General features: G+C 35.6%; 1 protein-coding gene across 2 annotated transcripts; it reads right to left on the reverse strand.

Annotated features, from left to right (window-relative positions):
- Positions 1–221: 221 nt before the first annotated feature.
- Positions 222–20000, reverse strand: LOC123553422 (cap-specific mRNA (nucleoside-2'-O-)-methyltransferase 2-like). 2 transcript variants are annotated; one of them, XM_045343140.2, is made up of 13 exons: positions 19939–20000; positions 12798–13312; positions 10867–11072; positions 10240–10437; positions 9890–10013; positions 9097–9356; positions 8011–8193; positions 7475–7612; positions 5604–6389; positions 5132–5248; positions 4178–4276; positions 3494–3665; positions 222–2412 (listed from the first exon to the last, which is right to left on the reverse strand). In XM_045343140.2, exons 2-13 carry the CDS (start codon positions 13276–13278, stop codon positions 2300–2302), a joined length of 2877 nt encoding a protein of 958 aa, XP_045199075.2. In that variant the 5' UTR covers positions 13279–13312; positions 19939–20000; the 3' UTR covers positions 222–2299. The 2 variants fall into 2 exon arrangements, with proteins under 2 accessions (XP_045199075.2, XP_045199082.2); XM_045343147.2 differs by having other exon boundaries at positions 12798–13299; positions 19939–19988.
- Positions 20001–25179: the final 5179 nt, after the last annotated feature.

Consider the following 25179-nt stretch of genomic DNA (forward strand, 5'->3'; position numbering starts at 1 on the left):
TGTTGACAAGTGGCCACTCAACACAGGTAAATTTACAATGTATTTGAATAAACGGGAAAAGAAAGTAGTGGCCTTTGTTTGGAGGTTGTCTTCTAGCACAAGTTTGACTGTACAATAAAAATAGAGGAAACAGTAGTGTTGTATACAGCTGTGCTCAATATCTTCTGTTCACTCAAAAAATGTAAAAAAATCTCAAAGATAATAAAATCTTAAACAAAACAAATGGTTTGTGTTTTACTTTATTTCCGCAAAATTATAGGACAGTAGCCTCACACAGTACTGATATCAAGTGGAGAATGGGAGATGCGTAACAAATATAGGTTATACTACATAAAAATGGTTTTCGTATAATCAAAGCTGTAAAGGATCATTTAGAAGCTCAAAATGCAACCAAATAATATAGTAACAAGACTAGATTTGGTTGAGTCCCTTCATAATAGGTAAGGAAATGCCCTACATCCCTCACATAAACTTGAGTCAATGATGCAAATGGACCAAAACTGACAACCACACTGATTTTTCATCAAACTGATAAATGTACACTGTACTGAACTTCAATAATTTGTAAACAATATTGTTACAAGTCAGAAATCGATTTTGAAAATTTATTCCATAGTTCTTAATCCACAACAATGTCTTCCTAAGGGATCTTCTCAACTTCTAATACACTGAATTTTCTGTCTTAAACACTGCTTGTATTTCACGAGCGAGTACAAAACCCCTGTATTCAACCTCCATTTAATATGGAAAAATAGCCAATGGGAGGTCATGACATCACACATGACATCAGAAATTATGTAATCTTGGCATCTATATTCGGCATCAAATTATTCATATCGGTAATTCCAAATGTCTACTCCTGCTTGCCTAAAATTATAGTCACTTATTTCTACAGTAACAACAAAAATGGGTAGAGAGGTCTATACTAAAGGGGTCATTAAAACAGTTCTTTGATCTACAATGATGCAGTCGGCTTTCACGGATTTTGCCTGGCTGAATCGCGATAAGTGCAGGCACCTTGTATGATCCAGTCTTGCCAAAATCTGCTCCCACTGAACACAAAATTGCAGATCATAACATTGTTATATTTGCCATATTCTTAATTATATCTATCAACCATGCAATTCCTAAAGTCAATGGCGCAGTGGTTAGCAGGTTGGACTACAACGCCAGCGGTCTGGGTTCGATTCCCGGTCGCGACTGATATCCTGACTAGTGTTCAGTGCTGGGTGATTTACTTAAATTGGTACTGTTTCCAGCAGTATTGCCCTAGAACAGACGCTGGGGAGGTAAATATGACGTCAGTCGGAGTTGTTCCATCCATTCCAGGTGGGGACTTTCGTCAGCTACCCACGTTAAACAAGAAACTTTTTAAGTAACTCATCAAAAATGTAGCATTATTCAGTTTTAAGACAAAACTGACATTTCAAAAGTACACAATACACACTGCTGAGTGATATCAAGGTAAATATATGAAAAGTGGTATTCCTCTTTTATGAGCACAGTGTTGTCCTAGAGTCATTACTTTGACATGAACATGTTTTTTTGTGGGTTTTTTTTTGTCATTATTCTGACATGAACATGTTTTTTTGTGTGTGTTTTTTTTTTTGTCATTATTCTGACATTCACTGTGGTTATCCAGTGCGAATAGTCTGACATGCACATTTGTTCCAGTGTCATTGTTCCAACATTCACAGGTGTTCCAGTGTCATTATTCTGACATTCACTGTGGTTATCCAGTGCAATTAGTCTGACATGCACATTTGTTCCAGTGCCATTACTCTGACATGCACAGGTGTTCTAGAGTCATTCTGACATGCACAGTGTGATTCCAGTGTCATAAATCTGATATGCACAGTGGCATTCCAGTGTCATTATTCTGACATTAATAGTAATGTTCCAGTGTCATTATTCTGGCATGCACAATGTTGTTCAAGCGTCAATATGCCAATCACAGTGATGTTCCAGTGGCATTATTCAGACACTGATATTCCATAGAAAATAATCCACACTAGGTTTTCACAGTTCTTCAGTATATCATTCAGTATAATGGGGACTCAACACTGTTATTTTTCCCAGACTATTTTTTCTGAATTTTAGATCCATGTCTCTGCATTTTTTTTGGATTATTAATTTAAATTTGTTACTTACACAACTGTAATCCAATTAGTCAAATATTCTTTGTAATTACCTAACTTTGCTATCCACTTAGGCAAATCCTAACTTTGCTACTTCTCAACAGGTATTAAACACAATTCTGGACAGGATTTCTCAGATCTATAAGAGTGATGAGTAATGTTCAAGTGTTGTCACCCTGACAATGAATTTGCTTTTCCTGGTTGACAACAGTTGTGATGAAAGACTGAAGCAGATTAACGTTGGAGATTCGTAGAAAAGATGTAAACTCGTCATCTGAAATTGTGTTGAACAATCGTCATATATAAAAATAAAATATGAATTGCTGTAGTTTTGTTTGAAGGCAGTAACATCTGGAAGATGATTATTCTATACATTTATTAGGTAAGGTTACTTTTTTTGTCTACAGTGGCTTCGTATCAGTAACAGCTGTTTTCCTGTTTCGTTTTTGTTTAGTTAAACATAAGAAAGACACATATTAGGTTGTCATATGGCAATTTTCCAGTTGTTTTTTTTTTATTGTGGAGAAAGACCCCAAGGTGCACTGTCAAGCATTCTTTTCAAGGGCAGGCACCTGGGTAGAGCCACTGACCACCTGTAAACTAAAATTTAGATGGATCGCTTTCTCACAAAGGATTTTATGCATCAAACACTGTTCTGAACCCAAATCAATGAGGGGCAAGAACTTTGAAGTTAGTGACTTTAACCACTCATTCTAAGGTCACTGACTTTAACCACTCTGTCACGGAGGCCCCATTCAGTATAAGCTGGTTCTTAAGATCTAAGAGACATGAAACAGTGTGCGGATAATGAAGAATATATCTCATCAAGATGTCAAGAACACCACTCTTGTCCAACAAACCTGGAATCCACAGACTCTACCCAACTAGAGGGGTGGCTTAGCTAGCTGGCGGAGTGATACATGTATTAGGCACAAATGATTAATTTGTTTGAGTTTTCATTATATCACCCTTGTGAAGAATAACACAATTATAAATGCCTTATCTACTAATTGAGTAAATGGAAAGTATGTGTTTCACTGGAAAGTAGTTATCCAGTTTTGTTTTTCGTATTTGCGTGTGTAAAATGATGATGTCTGCTGCATAATGAGTATCTGTCTTTGTCATTCTTGTTGATCAAGTAAAGTCTACATCAAGTTACCAGGTTATAAATCTCGGCTTGCAGACTTGTCACAGAATACAACCTTGCCACTGGTCAATTATCAGACTGTATTTAGAATCAACCAATCAAATAACTAAGTTCTGAAACTGGTCTTCTTGAAACTTGGCTTCATAATCTTGGTCAGGTTTAAACAACTCAATTAGTATCAACACAAAAGATCAACTAACAGACTTACCTTCAAGCATTGTCAGAACAGGAACAATCTCTAACACTGAATTTGATTGGTCAGTTTCTGTCATGTGACCAACCTCTTCTAAATACTGACATAATCTGATTGGACAATTCTGAAAGTCAACACACACTAGGTGGCGCTTCATCAGGTTGCCATGATGGTGAACAAAACCAATCTGGATAAAAATTGTGTCATAACCAATTAATCATTACAGAAAAGATCTGGTAAGGCATATTTCATACAGACTATGTTTTTATTGGATTTAGAGTTGCACATACAAAATTTGGGTCATATGGCGACATTTCCAGCTTTTCATGGCACCCCTCTAAGCTTTGTTTCAGGTATGAGCAGGCACCTGAGTAGAATCACTGAGCAGGATGGCTTCCTAACATTAAGAAATCTATGAATCAACATCAGTGTGGGCAAATGATTCACAGTCAATGAACTTATCTGACATCCTCTTTCAACTGACATGCTTTTTATTATCATTTTTACTTTAAGACTGGTACTTGCAGTGAATTTCCAAAAACTTTGTCAAAAACAGTACTCCAGCATATACATCTAGAGTAAAACCTAGCTATGTAAAATCATACACCTCTCAATATCTAATCAAAACTAATATCGGGCCAGAACTTTGTAATCTGAATGGTTGTATGACCACAACATAATAAAATCATTTACCCGTACCTCTCTGAAACTTCTGTACAGAAGGTAGACTAGTCCAGCTGTAAACCTACTCAAGCATGTTCCCATCTCTACAACAACATAGTCTGATGTCTCACAGTTCTGAAAGATACATTTGATAGTTTCAATCTCTTCAATCATAACATTCAGCCTCCTATTTTTAGTTATTATGCAATACTGTGAAATCATTGATGTTCATGGGGGACTTATTTTTGTAGTTGTATAAAACTTAGAAAAGGAAATTTCCATCAAACAAGAAAATTACCATTCATTGTACCTTCAACAGCTAACTTCCACAAGTTTCTGTGCACAAAAAATATTTGCATTGGCCAAAACCGTGAAATTTTATGCCTACAAAATTGAATGATTTTACCATATACAGCACATGACTGTATGAAACTATTTTAATTTCTCAATATGACTAATGCATGTGAGCCACTGTAACTATAATGGATAACATTTTAAATGAATGCTGACATACTGACCCCACCATATCCCCCACAACCCCTCAAAAAAACATTTTGACTTAGGCAGACAGAATCCCCTTCTGATTTCTTTTCAATTATATTCTTATATTCGAATGTTCATTTCAATCCATTGGACAATTATCATTTCAAAAACTGTTATTTTGTAATTTCTGTTGAATTTTCTTAATTCATAAGTTTTTATACAAAACCAAAGGGGGATTTTTACCACCCTGGTCAAACTGAAAGGAGGGATTTCATCCTACACTTGTCAAGAATTTTGCACTGTATAGTATTCTCAACAAATCACCACTGATTTGGAGTAGTCTCCCTTACAGAAAAACTGATACTAAATTGATATTTACAATAGCTGCATACTAGTGGGTAGTGAAGCTATCTGGAGAGTACAAGGTTAAACAACGACTCAGTGACTACCATACATGAAAAGGTTATCACTTGTAACCATATTTAAAAGGGATTCAAGGTTACAAACCTTTAGGATATCTTGTACAACAGACAACAGCTTTCCTTGTTCTACGAGTTCAAATTTATCACAGACATTTCCCACACTCACTGTGTAAAGTCTGACACTCTGACCGTCACTGCAACTCTACAAAAACACAAACATTTCACATATATATGTAACAAAAAGCAGATGTCAGCAAAAATGGGAGTAAGCAGCATGCCTTCACAATGGAAAACAGAAAATTACAGAAAAACAGTAAATGCAATAGGAAAACTACAGACAAACGGGAACTGAGAGAGTAACGTTGCAAAATCATAGTTTTTTAAAATGGGGTGTTTATATCCATAAATCTGTATTGTATAAGTCTGGGGAATAATATATGGGTTAAGAATTGACGTTTCAATAGAAACACTGTTTAAAGAACTAACTTGAAACTATTCCTTAACAAATAATATTTTCATGCACCAAATAATTATACTGAAGGTAATACTGTATATACCTGTTGTGATTGTGAAAGTTCATCAAGAATTGGTGAACCACTGTTGATACACACACATGTAAATTTTGGAATACATTCTCCTACTAATAAACTGCCTGTATCTTCTCCATTAGAAGGTGCATCTTCCCCAATGTCCATTTTATTGAGACTATCCCCCTGTAGATCAATGGAACTTGTTCTGCAAGTCCTGCTTGGGTCATTCTCACCTGTATGTTCATTATCACCAGTTTCATCACAATTATCACCAGTTTCATCACAATTATCACCAGTTTCACCAGTTTCATCACAATTATCACAAGTTTCACCAGTTTCATCACAATTATCACCAGTTTCATCACAATTATCACCAGTTTCACCAGAAGTATCTCCAGCTTTATCCACCCATTTGCTAGAATGTTTAGAACTGCCACTATTTTCACTACGGCAAGCACATGTTTCCCCATGTCCAGATTGTATAACGCTAAGGTCCGAATCTTTGCAGCCTTTTAAACTACAGTTACAGTGATGTTCTCTGTCAAGACCTTTCTGGTCATCAGACACAGCTCTTTGTTTTGGCACTTCTGACATTTCAGTATCTTGTTCAATGTTGTCTAATTTCGTACAAGACTCTTTCTGGTTTTGATCCACATTTTCATTAACTTTCAAATGTTGCATTGGTGATGTGCTTGTGTGATCAGGAATTGTTCCACCATTGTAATACTGTATTGTGTCTAACAGTAGTTCTTTCAGTTTACAAGCTACGTATGTTACGAACTCTGCATTTGATTGTGTCTGTGTTGTTAACCACTGAAATATATGCAAAAGATATATAGTATACCATTATTTAATCATTCATATAATATATTATCAGGCCTCTGCCTTTACTATCTTTTCCTCCAAGAATACATGAACAGTGGTATAAAATGAATCTCCTGTTGTTTTTTTTGTGTTGTGTTTTTTTTTCTATTTTATTTAAGACAGGTTAGTTGGATGTTCAACATAAAAACAAAGTCCTGACCTATAAAAAGGTAAATCGCAAACAAGAGTGCCCTGGAGGCCCTGTTTTGCTCACCTGACTATGTTCTTACCTAAGATATCCTAGTATCTAATTTGGCCTAGATTTCATTAAAAGTAACACTCTTATCTATGTTTTATGTAAACAAGACATTTCACTAACAAAGTTTTCTCACAGACTTGATCTAGTGACCTAGTTTTTTAACCATGTGACAAAGCTGCAAATTTATCCAAGATTTTAAAGGTCCAATACTAAGGAAAGTGAACATTTTAATTTCTTTTAAATAGCACAGAAACTATTTCATTTTATTGGAAAATGAAAGTTGGTATGTAGAAATTCGAAATAAATCGCAGTATATGTACAATTATTTTTCTATGGAGTATGAAGAAAGTTAAAAAGACCTGGGGGGTCATTCTGTCGATTCATTGAATTTTCAACATAATACACATACATTTCTTTGAGTTCCAAAGACCTTCTGTAAATTTTGACCTGTCAATCTTCATTATTTAGTGTCTTGCAGAAGTCTATGCACTGGCTATGAAAAAAATTGCCAACTCACTTTCCCTTAGTAATGGACCTCAAAACAACAAACACTTTGATAAAGTATCATAATGATCAGGTAGAAAAAGTGACCTCTTAAATGTTAACAAAGTTTTTGTATAACATGACCTAGTGACCTATTTACCAAGTTTTCAAATCACCTGAGATTTTACTGATTTACATTCTGACGAAGTTTCATTAAGATTGGGAAAAAATCGTGACCTCTTGCGTGTTGGCAGTAAAATTGTTGACCATGCACAACAGACATTGAACACAAGGGTATGGCAGTAACTTTGTGCTCAGGTGAGCTAACAAAACAATATAAATCTAAACTAACCCTAGAATTTTTAATTATCTCGTGCACCTGGCCAAGATAAAATCCATGACAAAATCTCGAGCTCTGTATGCTGTCTATTGGTTTGCCCCTCACTTCTTGCAACAACTCTATCTCATGTTCCAATATCTCTTCTTGACACTTAAAATAAAACAAATAAAAAAGTTACAGACACAGAAAGTTACAAGTTAGAGACACTCATGTTGATGATGTAAACCAAGTTTCATCTCAGTTGGATCGGAACTGTATGAGGAAATGAATACACAATGTTATGATGTAGCTGTCATATTTTCAAAAAGGGCCATAACTCCAGAAAAAATAATTGTACATGGAAGTCCAGAAAATATTGCTCATTTCCACTTCATGTTGATGATATATGCCAAGTTTCATTTTAATTGGATGGAATCTGTAGAAGTTGAGTACATAAGAAAGCTTGAAGGTCAGATGGACTGATGGACAGTTCAAACACTACTTCTCTCCAACATCTTTGACACTGGGGGTAACTAAGTCAAACAAAAACCACACAAAACACCAAATACCTTGATCCAAAGTGAGTTATCTTCCCTGTTCACTTCATCTTCATACGTCTCTATTTTATTTATCTTTTGTTGCCATGGTAATGTTGATAATTCTTGTCTCTCACAAAAACTGCCAGTGAACTTGCCCTCCAGTTTAACTTTGGCTGCAAATTCTGTAGTCCTATTAGAACCACCTTTTCTTCCCTGCAAATAAACACATTTAAGACATTAACCTTGAACTAAATTCAAACAGAATGCATAATCTAACATCTAGGCCAAGTGTGCCAACCAGCCAGACTGGATTAATTTATTACAATGTTTTTCAGTGAATTACCGAAATATTAGAATGAACTATATCTGGTATTCTCATACCGAAAAATGTCAAATATATTTTACACATGCAAGAAACTGTAATTTAAAAACAGAAAATTTAGCCTAAAACATGAAATAAAAAGAAATTTTGTTTGTTTTACATGCAAGATCAAAAATTATTTCACTAATGAACATTTTTATATTTTCACTCCAGGCTATGCCTTTCATGAAAATATTGCATCTGGTGTTCTCCCTTGAAAGATATTTCAGTCTCACACTGAAGCAAACAAATATCCTCTGCATCTAAGTGTTATGTCAACTGAACTTCTCAAATTTACAAAAGCTGAGTTTCTGTCCAATAAATAGAGAAGTTTGTGTATTTTCTCAACCATAATTTCATAAACATTATAATTTTCAATATAAAATCTAAGTAAATTTCTACAACCATCCAGTTCCAGTGTTACAGCCCTTGCATTAGTAATTCTAGTAATTTGTGAAACTGACAGCATCCATTCAACAAGTAGAGTATTTTTTTCTTTGATCTCAAATACGGAACGAAGTGTGGCTTTACTTAAAACATGCAGAATGGTTACTATATCAACACATTTTTTGTCTCTCTAAACTATTTTTATTAATTCTGTAAATAGAGGGGATTATAACCTGATATTGCCTAACAAGTGAAATTCCCTTATCTTACATTCAAAATTGAAACTTACAAATTCATATCCAAACAAAAAAGCCATTTGAAATTTTGTACATTCCAAATCAAATGATTTCACAATATCTAAACTTTACCTTCAAATATTTCATAATTCTTGCTGAGGATGGCAATGGCTTCACATCATATCTGTTAAAGAAACATTCCATACAGAAATCCTTCTGTTCTTCAACCTTTGACTTTTCATCATCAGCCATGACATTGAGAAGGTCAAGGTTACGTTGTATAGTTGACATCTGACAGTCTTTGAAGAATGTGACACACTCTGTGTGCTGTTCTAGGAAAGTACCCGGTATATCGTCTTGAGAAAACAGACAGCCATCTGGTTCATCTGGCCCTGAAGGGAAAGCATTTACAGTTTTCACTGAATTCACAAATTCTGATATGCTGATACTGATTCACAGGAATAGGGATTCATTTATTAATCAATTGAATCCCTCTGTTTGAGTCTGTTTGTTAACAAATGTACTAAAATGACAAATAAATTCCTCCAAACCCACTTTAAAATGGCACAGGCATTTGTCTCCTAAACTGTATGCCAATTTCCTGAAAAGTTGCTAATGCCTTGGTTCACTCCTGATGGTATTTGAACCAGTGATCTCTTTATATCAGAACAGGGTCTTTCAAAATTGAGTGACCCTGATCAGAAGCAGTTGCAGTACTCTTCTAAATATCCTTTGATAAACTCTTCTGATTATTTTCAAATCATTTGCAGAAAGGGAAATAATTTTGAAAGATTAAAGCTTGATCACATGTTTTGAGTACCAATCTATATACTAAAGTATCATTTTAATTCAACATACTTGGAATCATTCCAGCAGAACACCTAACACCAGGCAATACAATTTTAAAAGCAATTGTAACAATTACCAAAATAAAATGATGTAATATTTTGTAGAAAATCTTCACAGCATTCTCTCCCTTTGAACTTCAGACCAATTACATAGACTTCAGAGTTGCCTCCCTTACTGGTACATGGTTTGAACACTTCGACCTGCAAATTTTCAGATACATTTCAGTTCACTCTTAATATGACTGTAAGTCAGTAATTAATTATTTCTCATCTAAAATATTATCTACCCAGTATACTATAATTATCTTTTACTCCAACAATTTAAATACTGACACTGTCAAAAACATGTATTAATGGCTAAAATAAGCAAAAAATCGACTTTAGAGTACATCCTTTAAAAACGATCAGTTCCATATTAAATATTTACCTTTTCAAATACACAGTTAAGAAGGTACATCAATCCTACAGCCTTGCATTCAAACAACGTGAACATTTTGACAACCAAAGTGCCCCCTGGTGACAGGATATGTAATGCAGTAAGGACCTCACAATGCTGCAGACGAGAAACAACATTCTCTTGTTCTGCTGGGTCACCTTGACAATCAATACTGCCGTCTGCTGTAACCTGCACAAAAGATAATTTGAAGAATATTTGTCAACAATATGCCAATTTCGCATTGGAAAGTCATCAAATTTCTGCTCATATTATAGAAAGAAATAAACCCTCGAGGTGAGTTATTAAAACTCTCACCTACTGGTAGTCTGAGGCTTTCCCAGTATCCCTTAGATAGATATGGCTGCTCTGGATTGATTTAAGATACCTGTTGATTCAGTTTCATTGATACTTTGCTAACTTGACTGAGATGCTAAGTTTTTACTACTGTAACAAAATTTCAATGATCTCAGTTGTTAATATTCATTAATTTTCTTTTTGCTATCCAAACTGTGTGCTTTCTTTGAGCTAGACACACAATAATGCATGGTGTTCACAATAATCTGTTTATATTTTTTAAATGGTGTGATGGTTACACACATTGTATTTAAATGTACCTACCACATCAACCTTAACATTAACCAACTTTTCCTGTAATCCCCTCAGATTGTCCTTTGACATCAGATTTCCTGTGCCATCTTCCCCAAAGTACCAGTTACCATAGCTACAGCGTATGAATTTGTCCTCATCTATCATCTGTCCTATGTTGTTTCCCTCGTAATAAGGGTTCAAGGTCGTGGCTAACCACTGCCAGTCTCCAGCATAACCTAGGGGATTTACAGTATTTTTACGAAAAGTTTCAGTGACTGGGAAAGAATTTTTGTCCATGGGACAATGGCCTGTCATACACAATAAATTATGTGACATTCAAAAAAATTATGTGACATTCAGAAATTTCTATGGGGCAGTTGCGACTTGTGTACTAGGAATTGGCACTGTAGTATGTATACATTTCAAATTAAAGAAGCTCTTAATTAAATACAAATATAGTAACTAAAACTGTAACAGCTCCACAGCTTTAATGTCAATAAAGTTCAAAGCCGTTTACATTTGATACCGGGTAATTCAGAGTTAGTTTACCCTACTTTCCTGGTAGAACTGAACAGTACTCCTTTATACCACTAATAATAAATGTAAGTCTTCCGAACAATGCTCTAATCATACCCTGGATAACATTCTTAAAAGAATTCTATAGCAATGTACCTTATGTGACAAAATTAAAATTTGTCAACATTTAATACTTTGGAAGAAGAAGCAGACTAAGTGTACCAGTACTTCTATTAACAATCATTTAAAAACACAGAGAACTTTACATGTAGTAGTAGACATCCGCTCAGTTTTAGACTAGGCATTACACTAAGAGCACCTTATAATAAAAATTTCAACAAAAATAAATATATTTAAAAACAGGGTGTTTTTATTTCCATCGCAAGTAAATTCCTCATTATTGTTGATATCCTTTTCATAAAACTTGAAGGTAACTTTTTTATTTTTATGTGACTATGGCTCATGTCTCCCATGGGTTTCCCAGTCACTGAGATTTTAAGTTAAGTGCATAAAATTGTAATTTCTTCATCAAGCTGTCAAACATTGTCTTCCAATACTATATAATAACATGGAGACACTTAAATGAACTGCATGTTATGACTTGTTCAAAGCAGAAGCATTCGTATTGTCTTATTCGTTGGTACTGTATAGCAAACAAAATTATTTCTACGTATTTTCCAGTGAACTCGAAGATATACCTTAGGTATCAATTTCAAAGTGAAAGACAGTACATGAATATTTTAATGTTTCTGAATTACAAAGTGGAAAAGGCAGAAAAAAAGAAAATGTGTATATTTTAAATGCGAGATCAGGTGAACATTAGCTTTTACATTTTTTTGCTTGTGGTTATGTCTCATGTAAAAATAATGTATCTGGTGTTCACCTGGTTATAGATTTTGATTTTACTCCGAAACAATTCCCTACACACATACTCTGAAATTATTTATACTTGTGAGGGACAATTTTTCATGGCTTTAACTGTTTCATCTTTCCATGAAATAAAATTCCAATGAACCAGTAAAATTCCCATTAATTATATCTTCAAAAGCTGATATCTATAAATACATATCCCCAAAAAATAGCCATTTTTTGCCCAAACCATGAATTCATGCCCACAAAATGAAATTATTTCAAAGTATATCAGTATTTTTTTTATGAGACTGAAGTGTGTGTTTTTTTCATTGAATGTTAGCTATTTCTTTACAATATACTAGTCTTCATTAAATTTTACGTATTGCTGGCAGTTAACTTAACAACCATTCCCAGATTCTGTACCAGTACTTCTCAATCGCAAATAACGCCAAACTTCTCAACATGAAGAATATGTGGAAGATGGTTGATTTCAGACACAATACCTTCTATCTAGTATGGTCTCATACAATATACACCTTGCCATGTTTTAAATAAAACAGTTGGTGTTAAAGTTGTTAAAAATGTATACTTACTGTGTGTAATGAGGAAATGATTCAAACTAGTAATAAATGCACCTGGTGCTTCACATAGATGGACTGTAACAAGCGACTTCCTGTCCTCTAAACTCAGGTACGTTGACGCTATCTCGTAGAACTTACACCACGCTTGCGTACACAACTCTGGCCTCAACCGATTTCTTACTTCTGGCGCAATATTCCCCGCCAGGTTTACAAGGCGCGTGTGTTCATGCCATGTTATCATATCTTTGTCATTAAGCTCATTTTTCAACATATTCAGTTCGTTTTTCAAAGACATATATTCTTTTATCTGCCACTCACCACTCAAATGTTTTCCATCAAAATTTGAAGTTAACATATAGTCTTCCCTTTTTTCATAGCTAAATTTCTTTTCAAAAAGTTTTTCAATAACATTCTGAATGTTGCTAGGTAACTTTGTTCTGTTATCAGAGACCCTCCTCTTCCTCTTACGAGAAGTAACTTCCAAAAAGTCCATCCTTCCGTATTGTATGTGTCTCTTAAAGAAAAATCTGGAAAATAATGTACATACATATTTACATGTATATACAAGATATTAAGTAGAGTTTACATTCTATAACGTGTCTCTTGAACAGGAAAGCTCTGTATTTCATCAGCAACAAGGAGCTGCGTTCAGTAAACCCTTGATGCCCCCGGTGGCATCCTTGTCGATACAAAGCAACCGAAGTCCAAAACCAGGTCAAGTTCAAGGTCAAGGTCAAACTGAGGTCAGGTGAAGTCTGAAGATGAGGAATGGTCACAGGTTACATCTGCATTAGTATCAAGTCATTCAAGTAAGGGGTTTTGATGCTAGACGAAACTGTCCCATCTGGTTAACCTCGTACGGACGGACAGACAAACGAACATACGAACAGACAATCACTATATGCCTCCCGCATCAGTAGATGCTGGGGGCATAAAAATTAGCATTTCAAATCATTATAAAACATCCTTCTATATATTGCATTTTTCCCTTAATAAGGAGGTAAAAGTTATAACCTAAGGTCTCTATTTTTTGTCAGATTATTTATTGTCAAAGCTGTAAAATGTGTTGAAAGACACACATTGTAGGCAGATTCTGATTACCCAAGTAGATTGTAGATGTCTATTCTGATTATCTATAGGGTTTTTTTATAGCTTTTAATGACTATTTTAAATTTTTTATTTAAACAGACTGGACTTTGTAGCTGGTGAATAAAACTAACACTTGAAATTATGTGTAAAAATCTGACAATAAAAATATCAGCCTATTAGCCTTATTCATATGGTGTTCCGGTATAACCTATGTTATACTGTTATTGTACAGACTACGGTAATTAGGTGGGACTGATTCATATACAACACAGGGCTATCCCGACCACCAGTCCAACTAAATTGACGCGATCCTAGGAAATATTTAGATAATAATGCCGACGCTTTACATGATATAGGTTTAAATGCCGATTCTTCATGAATTGGCCATAAATTCAAACAAGAGGGCCATGATGGCCCTATATCGCTCACCTGAGTACCATTGCTCTTAATGATAAGTTCAAGTTCTGACATAGATCACATAGGCACACACATTAAATATCTTAAGGATAAATATTTTCTTGTAACTGTCCCTTTTGACCTATGGATCACGTACTAGTCAGGGCCAATCTCCATAACAAGTTTGAGGGTCCTAGGCTCAAATGCTGCATTTTTGTACTAGCATGACTATTCCTTACCCTGATTAAAACCAATCTCATTAGATGCTGCCGAGGTATATTCATTTACATAAAAAATAAAGGGAAATAATTTGTCGTAAATTCTGTCAAAAGTTATCTACCCTGATTGTCCGAATCCATGTGATGGCATAAATGACATTTCAAATCAGTATCTCCATCGGTTACTGAGATACACCCATTTTAATTTGAAACAAAGGGAGGTAATTAGACATAAAATCAGCCCATAGTTATCTACCCTGATTGTCTCAGTCCAACTAATGACAATAATGAAACTTCAAATGAGTCCTAAAAAAACTAACTGAGATAAATCCATTTTGATTAAAATCAGGGGAGGTAATCAGATATAAAATAACTCCAGAACCTATGATTGGATCTGATAGATTCATCATGGAATCCAAGATTTATTGTTGTTGAATATATTTTGCAAGTTTGTATCAAATCAAACCATAAATGAAGTCTCTATATGGCTGCAAAAGCCAAAATAGCAAATTTTGGACCTTTAAGGGGCCATAACTCTGAAACCTATGATGGGATCTGGCCAGTTTTCGAAAGGAACCAAGATATTACGCCAATACAAGTTGTGTGCAAGTTTGATTAAAGTTGAATGCAAAATGTTGTCTCTATCATGTTCACAAGCAAAAAATAATAAATTCTGGCCCTTTAAGGGGCCATAACTCTGAAACCCATGATGAGATTTGGCCAGTTTTCAAAAGGAACCGAGATATTGTACCCATACAAGTTGTGTGCAAGTTTGATTGAAATCAAATACAAAATGTGGTCTCTATTGTGTTCACAAGGAAATTGTGGATGGACGGACGACGGACGAAGGACTATCACAAAAGCTCATCCTGTCACTACGTGACAGGTGAGCTAATAAAACTTACATGTATCGAAAGGAGATTCAATTCCTCACTGATTTATGTTTGTCTTTTTTTTTCTTTTTTTATTTAACGTCGCACAGACACATGTAGGTCATATGGCGACTTTCCAGCTTTGATGGTGGAGGAAGATGCCCCTCCGTGCATTATTTCATCACGAGCGGGCACCTGGATAGAACCACCGACCTTCCGTAAGCCAGCTGGATGGCTTCATCACATGAAAAATTTAACGCCCCGAGTGAGGCTCGAACCCACAACGATGAGGGGCAAGTAATTTGAAGTCAGCGACCTTAACCACTCAGCCACGGAGGCCCCTCACTGATTTATGTAGAAATGATCAAATAATATCCAAAAATTTTTATGTAGAAATGATCAAATAATATCCAAAATTTTTAATTTTCTGGTGATTTAAACCTACGTATGTACTGTACATGATAAACATTTACCGCGTACAGTACGCGAATATGCACAAGCGATTAAACCAATAACTTTACACGACCATGTACCGTGATTTATCCTCCATTATTTTGGTCCTTCAAAGCTTCAACATTTTGATTGCCCCGTCACAAATATAAAACAATCTGAACGTCGAATGATTTTGACAGGCTGGTAACATTGCCCGATCGGGCTTATGGCACAAAAAGTAATATTTCTTGAAAAATAATGAAGATATTTCTTTCAAACTTGGTCCATTTGTTAAGCATAACAAATGATACAAATTAGAATAAAAATAACTTGGTTGCCTTCAGTTTTGGTAGAATTATTTCCCCTTTTCAGATTTTTATGACGCATAATCTTTGAAGTCCAAAAAAACAATGTTCTAATGCTAAGTTTAAAACAAACAAGAGCACCGCCTTGCGGGTGCTGACGCTCATCTGATTTTTTTTGTATAATAGAAATATTGTCCTACCCATGATTTTCTAAGTCTAAAAAGGGCCATCATTCTTTCAAAAAGCAGGATAGAGTTATGTTTCTTGATGTACAGTGTCCACTTATGATGGTGAAAAACTGTTGCAAGTTTTAAAGCAATAGCTTTGATAGTTTATGAGAAAAGTTGACTTAAACATAATATTCAACCAAGAAAATGATTTTTCTAAGTCCAAAAGGGGCAATAATTATTGCAAAAAGCAGGATGGAGTTATGTTGCTTGCTTTACAGGGTCAGCTTATGATGGTGAACAACAGTTGCAAGTTTTAAAGCAATAGCTTTGATGGTTTAAGAGAAAAAGTTGACCTAAACATAAAACTTAACCAAGAAATCTGATATTTTCTAAGTCCAAAAGGGGCCATCATTCTTGCAAAAAGCAGGATAGAGTTATGTTTCTTGCTGTACAGGGTCCACTTATGATGGTGAAAAACTGGTGCAAGTTTTAAAGCAATAGCTTTGATAGTTTAGGATAAAAGTTGACCTAAACATAAAATTTAACCAAGAAAACTGATTTTCTAAGTCCAAAAGGGGCAATAATTCTTGCAAAAAGCAAGATGGAGTTATGTTTCTTGATGTACAGGGTCTGCTTATGATGGTGAACAAGTATTCCAAGTTTCAAAGCAATAGCTTTGATAGTTTAGGAGAAAAGTTGACCTAAACATAAAACTTAACCAAGAAATCTGATATTTTCTAAGTACAAAAGGGGCCATAAATCTTGCAAAATAAAAGATGGAGTTATGTTTCTTGCTATACAGGGTCAGCTTATGATGGTGAACAAGTATTCCAAGTTTCAAAGCAATAGCTTTGATAGTTTAGGAGAAAAGCTGACCTAAACATAAAACTTAACCAAGCAACGCCGACGCAGACGCCGACGCCGACAACCGCTCAAGTGATGACAATAACTCATCATTTTTTTTCAAAAAATCAGATGAGCTAAAAAGGGGTTAAATGGCTTTCTAATGCTCTAAATTATTGCGCTAGTACATGAATGTAAACATTTTATTCTGCTTTCACTTACAACATTATAGAGAAATGTTAGTCCTAAAAAAATTCCTCATACATCTGCACTAGAAACAAAGTATTTACCCTAAATATATAGAATAAAGGTATTGGCGCACAAGTTTGGAGCAATAGAAAGCCATTGAACCTTATGAAAGTATTTACCCTAAATATATAGAACAAGAGCGCCGCCAAGTGGGGCAATATACGCCCGAAGGCTTACATCACAGGATGGGAGCAAAATTTTAAGAACTTGACTGTTGTAGCCCCAAAGGACTGGAACAACAAAAGGAAAACTTCAAAAAACAAATCTAAGTCCACAAAAAAAATATTCAAAGTCTACAAAAAAATCCTTATCAGGTACAGGTATGTAAAAATACACCTTAAAATTGGAGGTACCATCTATGTTGTACCACAGAAAAGTGGTCTTGGTTTTTCCCTACGGCCAATAATAAAAAAGTTTCGAAATAAGCTATTTATAGTAACATAAAAGGGAAGTAATTCAAAAAAAAAAATATTGTAAGTACAAAAAAGAGATCTGCCAAATAAAAACAAGAGCACTGCAATGCAGAGCAATATACACAAAGCAAAGTCATATATGACCTTTGACCCTTAAGTGTGACCTTGACCTTGAAGCGAGTCAACCGGAACATGCTCTCTGCACATCTTTACAATTTGGTGAACATTTCTGCCAAGTTTCTTTGAAATCCTTCCAGCAGTTCAATAGTTACAGAGCGGACACGAAACAAACTGATATGACTTTTGACCCCTAAGTGTGACCTTGACCTTGAAACAAGTCATCCGGAACATGCGCTCTGCACGTTGTCTTGGTGTGGTGAACATTTGTGTCAAGTTTCTTTGAAATCCTTCAAGGGGTTCAAGAGTTACAGAGCGGACACGAAACAAACTGATATGACATTTGACTCCTAAGTGTGACCTTGACCTTGAAGCGAGACATCCAAAACATGCGCTCTGCACATCGTCTCGGTGTGGTGAACATTCGTGTAAAGTTTCCTTTAAATCCTTCAAGGGGTTCAAGAGTTACAGAGCGGACACGAAATTGCTAACGGACAGACCGACAGACAGACGGACACTAGCGTCATAACATAATACGTCCCTTCGGACGTATAATAAAGGTATTGGCGCACAAGTTTGGAGCACTGGAAAGCCATTGAACCCTTTTCTGTTTTAAACATTGCATTAAAACATAATATTTTTGGACTTCAAAAATTATGCATCATAAAAATCTGAAAAAGGGAAGTAATTCTAACTAAACTGAAGGCAACAAAGTTATTTCTATCTTGATAAGCATTATATGTAATGCTTAATAAATGGACCAAGTTTGAAAGAAATATCTTCATTATTTGTCAAGAAATATTACTTTTTGTGTCATAAGCCCGATCGGGCAATGTTACCAGCCTGTGTGACTATCCCAACCACTTGAACAGGCTGGTAACATTGCCCGATCGGGCTTATGACACAAAAAGTAATATTTCTTGAAAAATAATGAAGATATTTCTTTCAAACTTGGTCCATTTATTAAGCATAACAAATGATACAAATTAGAATAAAAATAACTTGGTTGCCTTCTGTTTTGGTAGAATTATTTCCCCTTTTCAGATTTTTATGACGCATAATTTTTGAAGTCCAAAAAAACAATGTTCTAATGCTAAGTTTAAAACAAAAAAGGGTTAAATGGCTTTCTAATGTTCTAAATTATTGCGCTAGTACATGAATGTATACATTTTACTCTGCTTTCACTTACAACGTTAAAGAGAAATGTTAGTTCTAAAAAAATTGCTCATACATCTGCACTAGAAACAAAGTATTTACCCTAAATATATAGAATAAAGGTATTGGCGCACAAGTTTGGAGCAATAGAAAGCCATTGAACCTTTTTCTGTTTTAAACATTGCATTAAAACATAATTGTTTTGGACTTCAAAAATTACGCATCATAAAAATCTGAAAATGGGAAGTAATTCTTACTAAACTGAAGGCAACAAAGTTATTTCTACCTTGATAAGCATTATATGTAATGCTTAATAAATGGACCAAGTTTGATGGAAATATCTTCATTATTTGTCAAGAAATATTACTTTTTGTGTCGTAAGCCCGATCGGGCAATGTTACCAGCCTGTTGAACGGTACATTGAAATTAGTCCAAATAACAGGATGTTTTGGGACAGCATGATAACTTTTGACTGTCACTGTCTCCGTTACAGGGATGACAACTATAAAATATCAGACCATAAAATAAGTTTTCCCGGTAAGTTAAATGTGTGAAGACTACATGCACAGTGATTTTCGATGGAGCTATTTGGCATGTCCTGCATGTGTACGAGTTGATGCACGCGCAACTAGCTAGTCCAAATAATTGTACTCAAGAGTCGATATCCTCCTCCTCTAGGTAGACAACGTAAAATATCAAAATGTAAAATCGGTCTACCCGAGGTCTCATTATTTAGACTAACCGAAATTTGGTTCTATCGAATACTAGTGCACTGAAAAATGTGCTTCCTACGGTCACACATCCTCGTACAGCGTGAGAGGTTGGAACAGCAAAAAGGAATCGTACAAATACAAAAGGTCTTTAACAAAAATGATGATGTCAATTGATATTTACCTTGAATTTAGCTCTGAATTTCTCCAACTTCGGCTGCGTGTGTAGATCGTTTCCGCTGACAACTTCGGTGCGAAATCGTTGTCATCTCTAGAAGCAAATCATAGTACATGCAACTCATTCATATCCTTCTCAAATTCCTTTTACACATATCAGATAGGAATAGTTACATGACAATTCCAGTCTGCTATTATTTCTTCCTTCTTCGATAATGGTAAGGAGTCACATCTGACTATAATGGCCAGGCAAGGGTGGTTAAAAAGAGTACCGACTGTCCAGTTTCCCAAACTACTCAGTCCACCCAGGACGGCAATGCCAGTGATAATAAAACCTAAATCAGCCTTAAAATGCCTTCATCTGTGAAGCACACTATGTATAAGGTGAAGGAAAAAGGAGTGTTAGTGCAGTTAAGAGATAAAAGCCAATAATGAATTTTATAGACAAGATGGCCATGATGGCCCTATATATCGCTCACCAGAGTTGATCTGGCCTACTGACCTAGTTTTTGACCCCACATGACCAAGAGTTGAACTTGAACTAAAGATCATCAAGAAAAACACTCTGATTAAATTTCATAAAGATTTGGTTACAACTGTGGTCTCGACAGTGTTCACAAGCTTTTCCTTTGATTTGACCGGGTGACCTAGTTTTTGACCCCACATGACCCAGATTCGAACTTGACCTACAGATTATAAAAAAACCAAAAACATTCTGACTAATTCTCATGTGTTTCAAACTTAAATTGTGGTCTCCAGTGTTGAAAAAAAATCCGTTGATCTGGCCTAGTGACCTAGTTTTTGACCTCACATGACCCAGATTTCAACTTGACCTAGAAATGATTAAGACAAACATTCTGACCCAGTTTCATCAAGATTGGTTACAACTGTGGCCTCTAAAGTGTTCACAAGCTTTTCCTTTGATTTGACCAGGTGACCTAGTTTTTGACCCCACATGAACCTGATTCGAACTTGACCTAGAAATCATCAAGCCAAACTTTCTGACTAAGTTTCATAAATATTGGGACACAATTGTGGCCTCAAGAATATTCACAAGCTTTTCCTTTGATTTGACCAGGTGACCTAGTTTTTGATCCAACATTACCAAGTTTCAAACTTGACCTAGATAGCATCAAGACATTCAAACATTCTGACCAAGTTTCATAAAGTTTGGGTCACAAAAGTGGTCTCTAGAGTGTTCACAAGCTTTTCCATTGATCTGACCTACTGACCTAGTTTTTCCCACATGACCCAGATTCAAACTTGACCTAGAGATCATCAAGACTAACATTTTGACCGAGTTTCATAAAGATTGGGGCACAAAATAATGTGGTCTCTAAGAATGTTCACAAGCTATTCCTTTGATCTGATTTACTGACCTAGTTTTTGACCCCACATCACCCAGTTTCAAACTTGACCTAGAGATTAACAAGACTAACATTCTGACTAAGTTTCATAAAGATTGGGTCATAAATGTGGTCTCTAGAGTGTTCACAAGCTTTTCCTTTGATCTGACCTACTGACCTAGTTTTTGACTCCACATGACCCAGTTTCGAACTTGACCTAGAGATCATCAAGACTAACATTCTGACCATGTTCCATAAAGATTGGGTCACAAATGTGGTCTCTAGAGTGTTCACAAGCTTTTCCAAAATGCAAAATCTGACCTACTGTTCTAGTTTTTGATCCTACATGACCCAGTTCCGAACTTGACTTAGAGATCATCAAGACTAACATTCTGACCAAGTTTCATAAAGATTGGGGCACAAATGTGGTCTCTAGAGTGTTCAAAAGCTTTTCCTTTGATCTGACCTATGTTCTAGTTTTTGACACCACATGACCCAGTTTCAAACTTGACCTATAGATCTTCAAGACTAACATTCTGACCAAGTTTCATAAAGATTGGGTCAAAAATGTGGTCTCTAGAGTGTTTAAGGCTTTTCCTTTGATCTGACCTACAGACCTAGTTTTTGACCCCACATGACCCAGTCTAGAACTCAACCTAGAGATCATCAAGATTTACATTCTGACCAAGTTTCATAACGATTGGGTCAAAAATGTGGTCTTCACAAGCTTTTCCTTTCATATGACCTAGTTTATGACCCCACATGACCCAGTTTCAAACTTGACTTAGAGATCATCAAGACTAACATTCTGACCAAGTTTCCCAAAGATCAAAAATGTGATCTCTAGAGTGTTCACAAGCTTTTCCTTTGATCTGACCTACTGACCTAATTTTTGACCCCACATGACCCAGTTTCAAACTTGACCTAGAGATCAGCAAGACTCAAGACTAACATTCTGACTAAGTTTCATGAAGATTGGTTCAAAAATGTGGTCTCTAGAGTGTTCACAAGCTTTTCTTTTGATCTGACCTACTGACCTAGTTTTTGACCTCACATGACCCAGTTTCGTATTTGACCTAGAGATCATCAAGACTAACATCCTGACCGAGTTTCATAAAGATTGGGTCACAAATGTGGTCTCTAAAGTGTTCACAAGCTTTTCCTTTGATCTGACCTACTGACCTAGTTTTTGACCCAACATGACCCAGTTTCAAACCTGACCTAGAGATCATCAAGATTAACATTCTGACCAAGTTTCATAAAGATTGGGTCAAAAATGTGGTCTCTAGAGTGTTCACGGTTTGATCTGACCTACTGACCTAGTTTTTAACCCCACATGATCCAGTTTCAAACTTGACCTAGAGATCATCAAGACTAACATTCTGACCAAGTTTCATAAAGATTGGGTCACAAATTTGTCCTCTAGAGTGTTCACAAGGCAAATGTTGACGCATGACGGACGCCCGACAATGACCGGTCACAATAGCTCACCTTGAGCACTTTGTGCTCTGGTGAGCTAAAAAAAGTGAGACGAGCATTTTGTCTTTTATATTCAAGTGATTTCCAATTCAGCTGGTTAAAAAAGTGTCATATAGTTCCAGGTGATTTAGAGTAGTTATTAGCTACAAATTTATTTGCTCTTTTTTTTAACACTTTCTAATTTCTGGATATCCGATACATGAAATGGATCCCAAACTGATGAGCTATATTCCAATTGAGGTCTTATAAAGGTTTTGTATGCTACTGCTTTTATTTCAGGTTTTGCCCAATGGAAGTTATGCCTTGAAAATCCTAAAGTTTGGCCGGCTTTACTAGTAATTTTATTTATATGAGGTGACCATGAAAGATTTGAAGAGAATTCTATGCCAAGATATGTAGCTCGATAAACAACAGACAGGGGACTACCATGAAGAGAGTAATTAGTCAGGATTTTGCAATATGCATAATGTAGCACTTGTCTACATTGGACATCCTCCATTTTCTCTCCCATTCTTCTAAACTATTAAAATGAGCTGCAGAATGAGAAAACCAACATAGTGCATTTGCGACCAGCATGGATCCAGGCCAGCCTGCGCATCCCTGCAGTCTGGCCTGGATCCATGCTGGTCACTTTCAAAGCCTATTGCAATTAGAGAAAACATAAGCGAACAGCATGGATCCTGACTAGACTGAGTGTCTATGACTGAACAAAGTCTCATGATACACTATGCAGTCATCAGCAAAGTCGAACACTACAACATAGTATTACAGTAGTAGGAAGATCATTTATGAAGAGAAATATTCTGTCCAAGTAAAGGACCTTTTCATATGCTTATTTATATTTGTTTATTAGGCATAAACAAAAAATTGTTTGTTTCTGGTATCCCGACCTACCCTAAATTTTTGGCCCGACCCTAAATGCAAAACTGCACTTATTATGCTTTAAACATGGTCAGTGATGTTAGAAATCAACTTACCAATGCTCTAAAGGCATAATCCCCTTATTTATTTTCATTTTTCGACACAAAAATAATTTCCGAAAAGTCTCAATAAACAAGAGCGCCATGATGGCCCTATATCACTCACCTGAGTACCATTGCTCTTAATGATAAGATCAGGTTTTGACATAGATCACATAGGCATACACATTAAATATCATCAGGATAATACTTTCTTGTAACAGTCCCTTTTGACCTATGGGTCACGTATTAGTCAGACCCAATCTCAATACCAAGTTTGAGGGTCCTAGGCTCAAATGCTGCATTTTTGTACTAGCATGATTATTCCTTATCCCGGAAGACTTAAATAACCAATTTAAAACCAATCTCATTAGAAGCTGCTAACATATATTCATTTACATAAAAAATAAAGGGAGGTAATTTGTCATAAATTCAATCAATATGTATCTAAACTGATTGTCCAAGTCCATGTGATGGCATAAATGAAATTTCAGATCAGTATCTTCATTAGTTACGGAAATATACCGGTACCCATTTTAATTTGAAATAAAGGGAGGTAATTTGACATAAAATCAGTCCATAGTTATCTACCCTGATTGTCTCAGTCCAACTAATAACAATAATGAAATTTCAAATGAGTCCTATAAGTACTTACTAAGTCCATTTTGATTAAAATCAAGGGAGGAAATAATCAGATATAAAATAACTCCAGAACCTATGACTGAATCTGACAGATTCATCATGGAATCCAAGATTTATTGTTGTTGAAGATATTTTGCAAGTTTGTATCAAATCAAACCATAAATGAAGTCTCTATATGGCTGCAAAAGCCAAAATAGCAAATTTTGGACCTTCAAGGGGCCATAACTCTAGAACCCATGGGGGGATCTGGCCAGTTTTCGAAAAGAACCGAGATATATTCCAATATAAGTTGTGTGCAAGTCTGATTAAAGTTGATGGCAAAATGTTGTCTCTATCGTGTTCACAAGCAAAAAATAGTAAATTTTGGCCCTTTAAGGGGCCATAACTCTTGAACCCATGATGGGATCTGGCCAGTTTTCGAAAGGAACCAAGATAGTATGCCAATACAAGTTGTGTACAAGTTTTATTAAAGTTAATTGCAAAATGTGGTCTCTATCATGGGGCCATAACTCTGGAACCCATGATGGGATCTGGCCAGTTTTCGAAAGGAACTGAGATATTATGCCAATACAACTTGTGTGCAAGTTTGATTAAGGTTGATTGCAAAATGTGGCCTCTATTGTGTTCACAAGCCAAATATAGTAAATTTTGCTCTTTAAGGGGCCATAACTCTGGAACCCATGATGGGATCTGGCCAGTTTTCGAAAGGAACCGAGATATTATGCCAATACAAGTTGTGTGCAAGTTTGATTAAAATTGATTGTAAACTGTGGTCTCTATCATGTTCACAAGCACAAGAAATTGTGAACGGACGACAGATGG

Source organism: Mercenaria mercenaria, chromosome 15, assembly GCF_021730395.1.
Source record: "Mercenaria mercenaria strain notata chromosome 15, MADL_Memer_1, whole genome shotgun sequence".
Lineage (NCBI taxonomy): Eukaryota > Metazoa > Mollusca > Bivalvia > Venerida > Veneridae > Mercenaria > Mercenaria mercenaria.

What these genes read in the sequence shown, in the direction of transcription:
- LOC123553422 (XM_045343140.2), bottom strand. Translation starts at nt 13,278, where the DNA reads ATGGACTTTTTGGAAGTTACTTCTCGTAAGAGGAAGAGGAGGGTCTCT. An exon ending in ATAACTCACTTTGGATCAAG is followed by an intron (nt 7,613 to 8,010) that starts GTATTTGGTGTT and finishes TTTTATTTTAAG; the next exon opens with TGTCAAGAAGAGATATTGGA. An exon ending in TGTACAGAAGTTTCAGAGAG is followed by an intron (nt 3,666 to 4,177) that starts GTACGGGTAAAT and finishes ATTTTTATCCAG; the next exon opens with ATTGGTTTTGTTCACCATCA.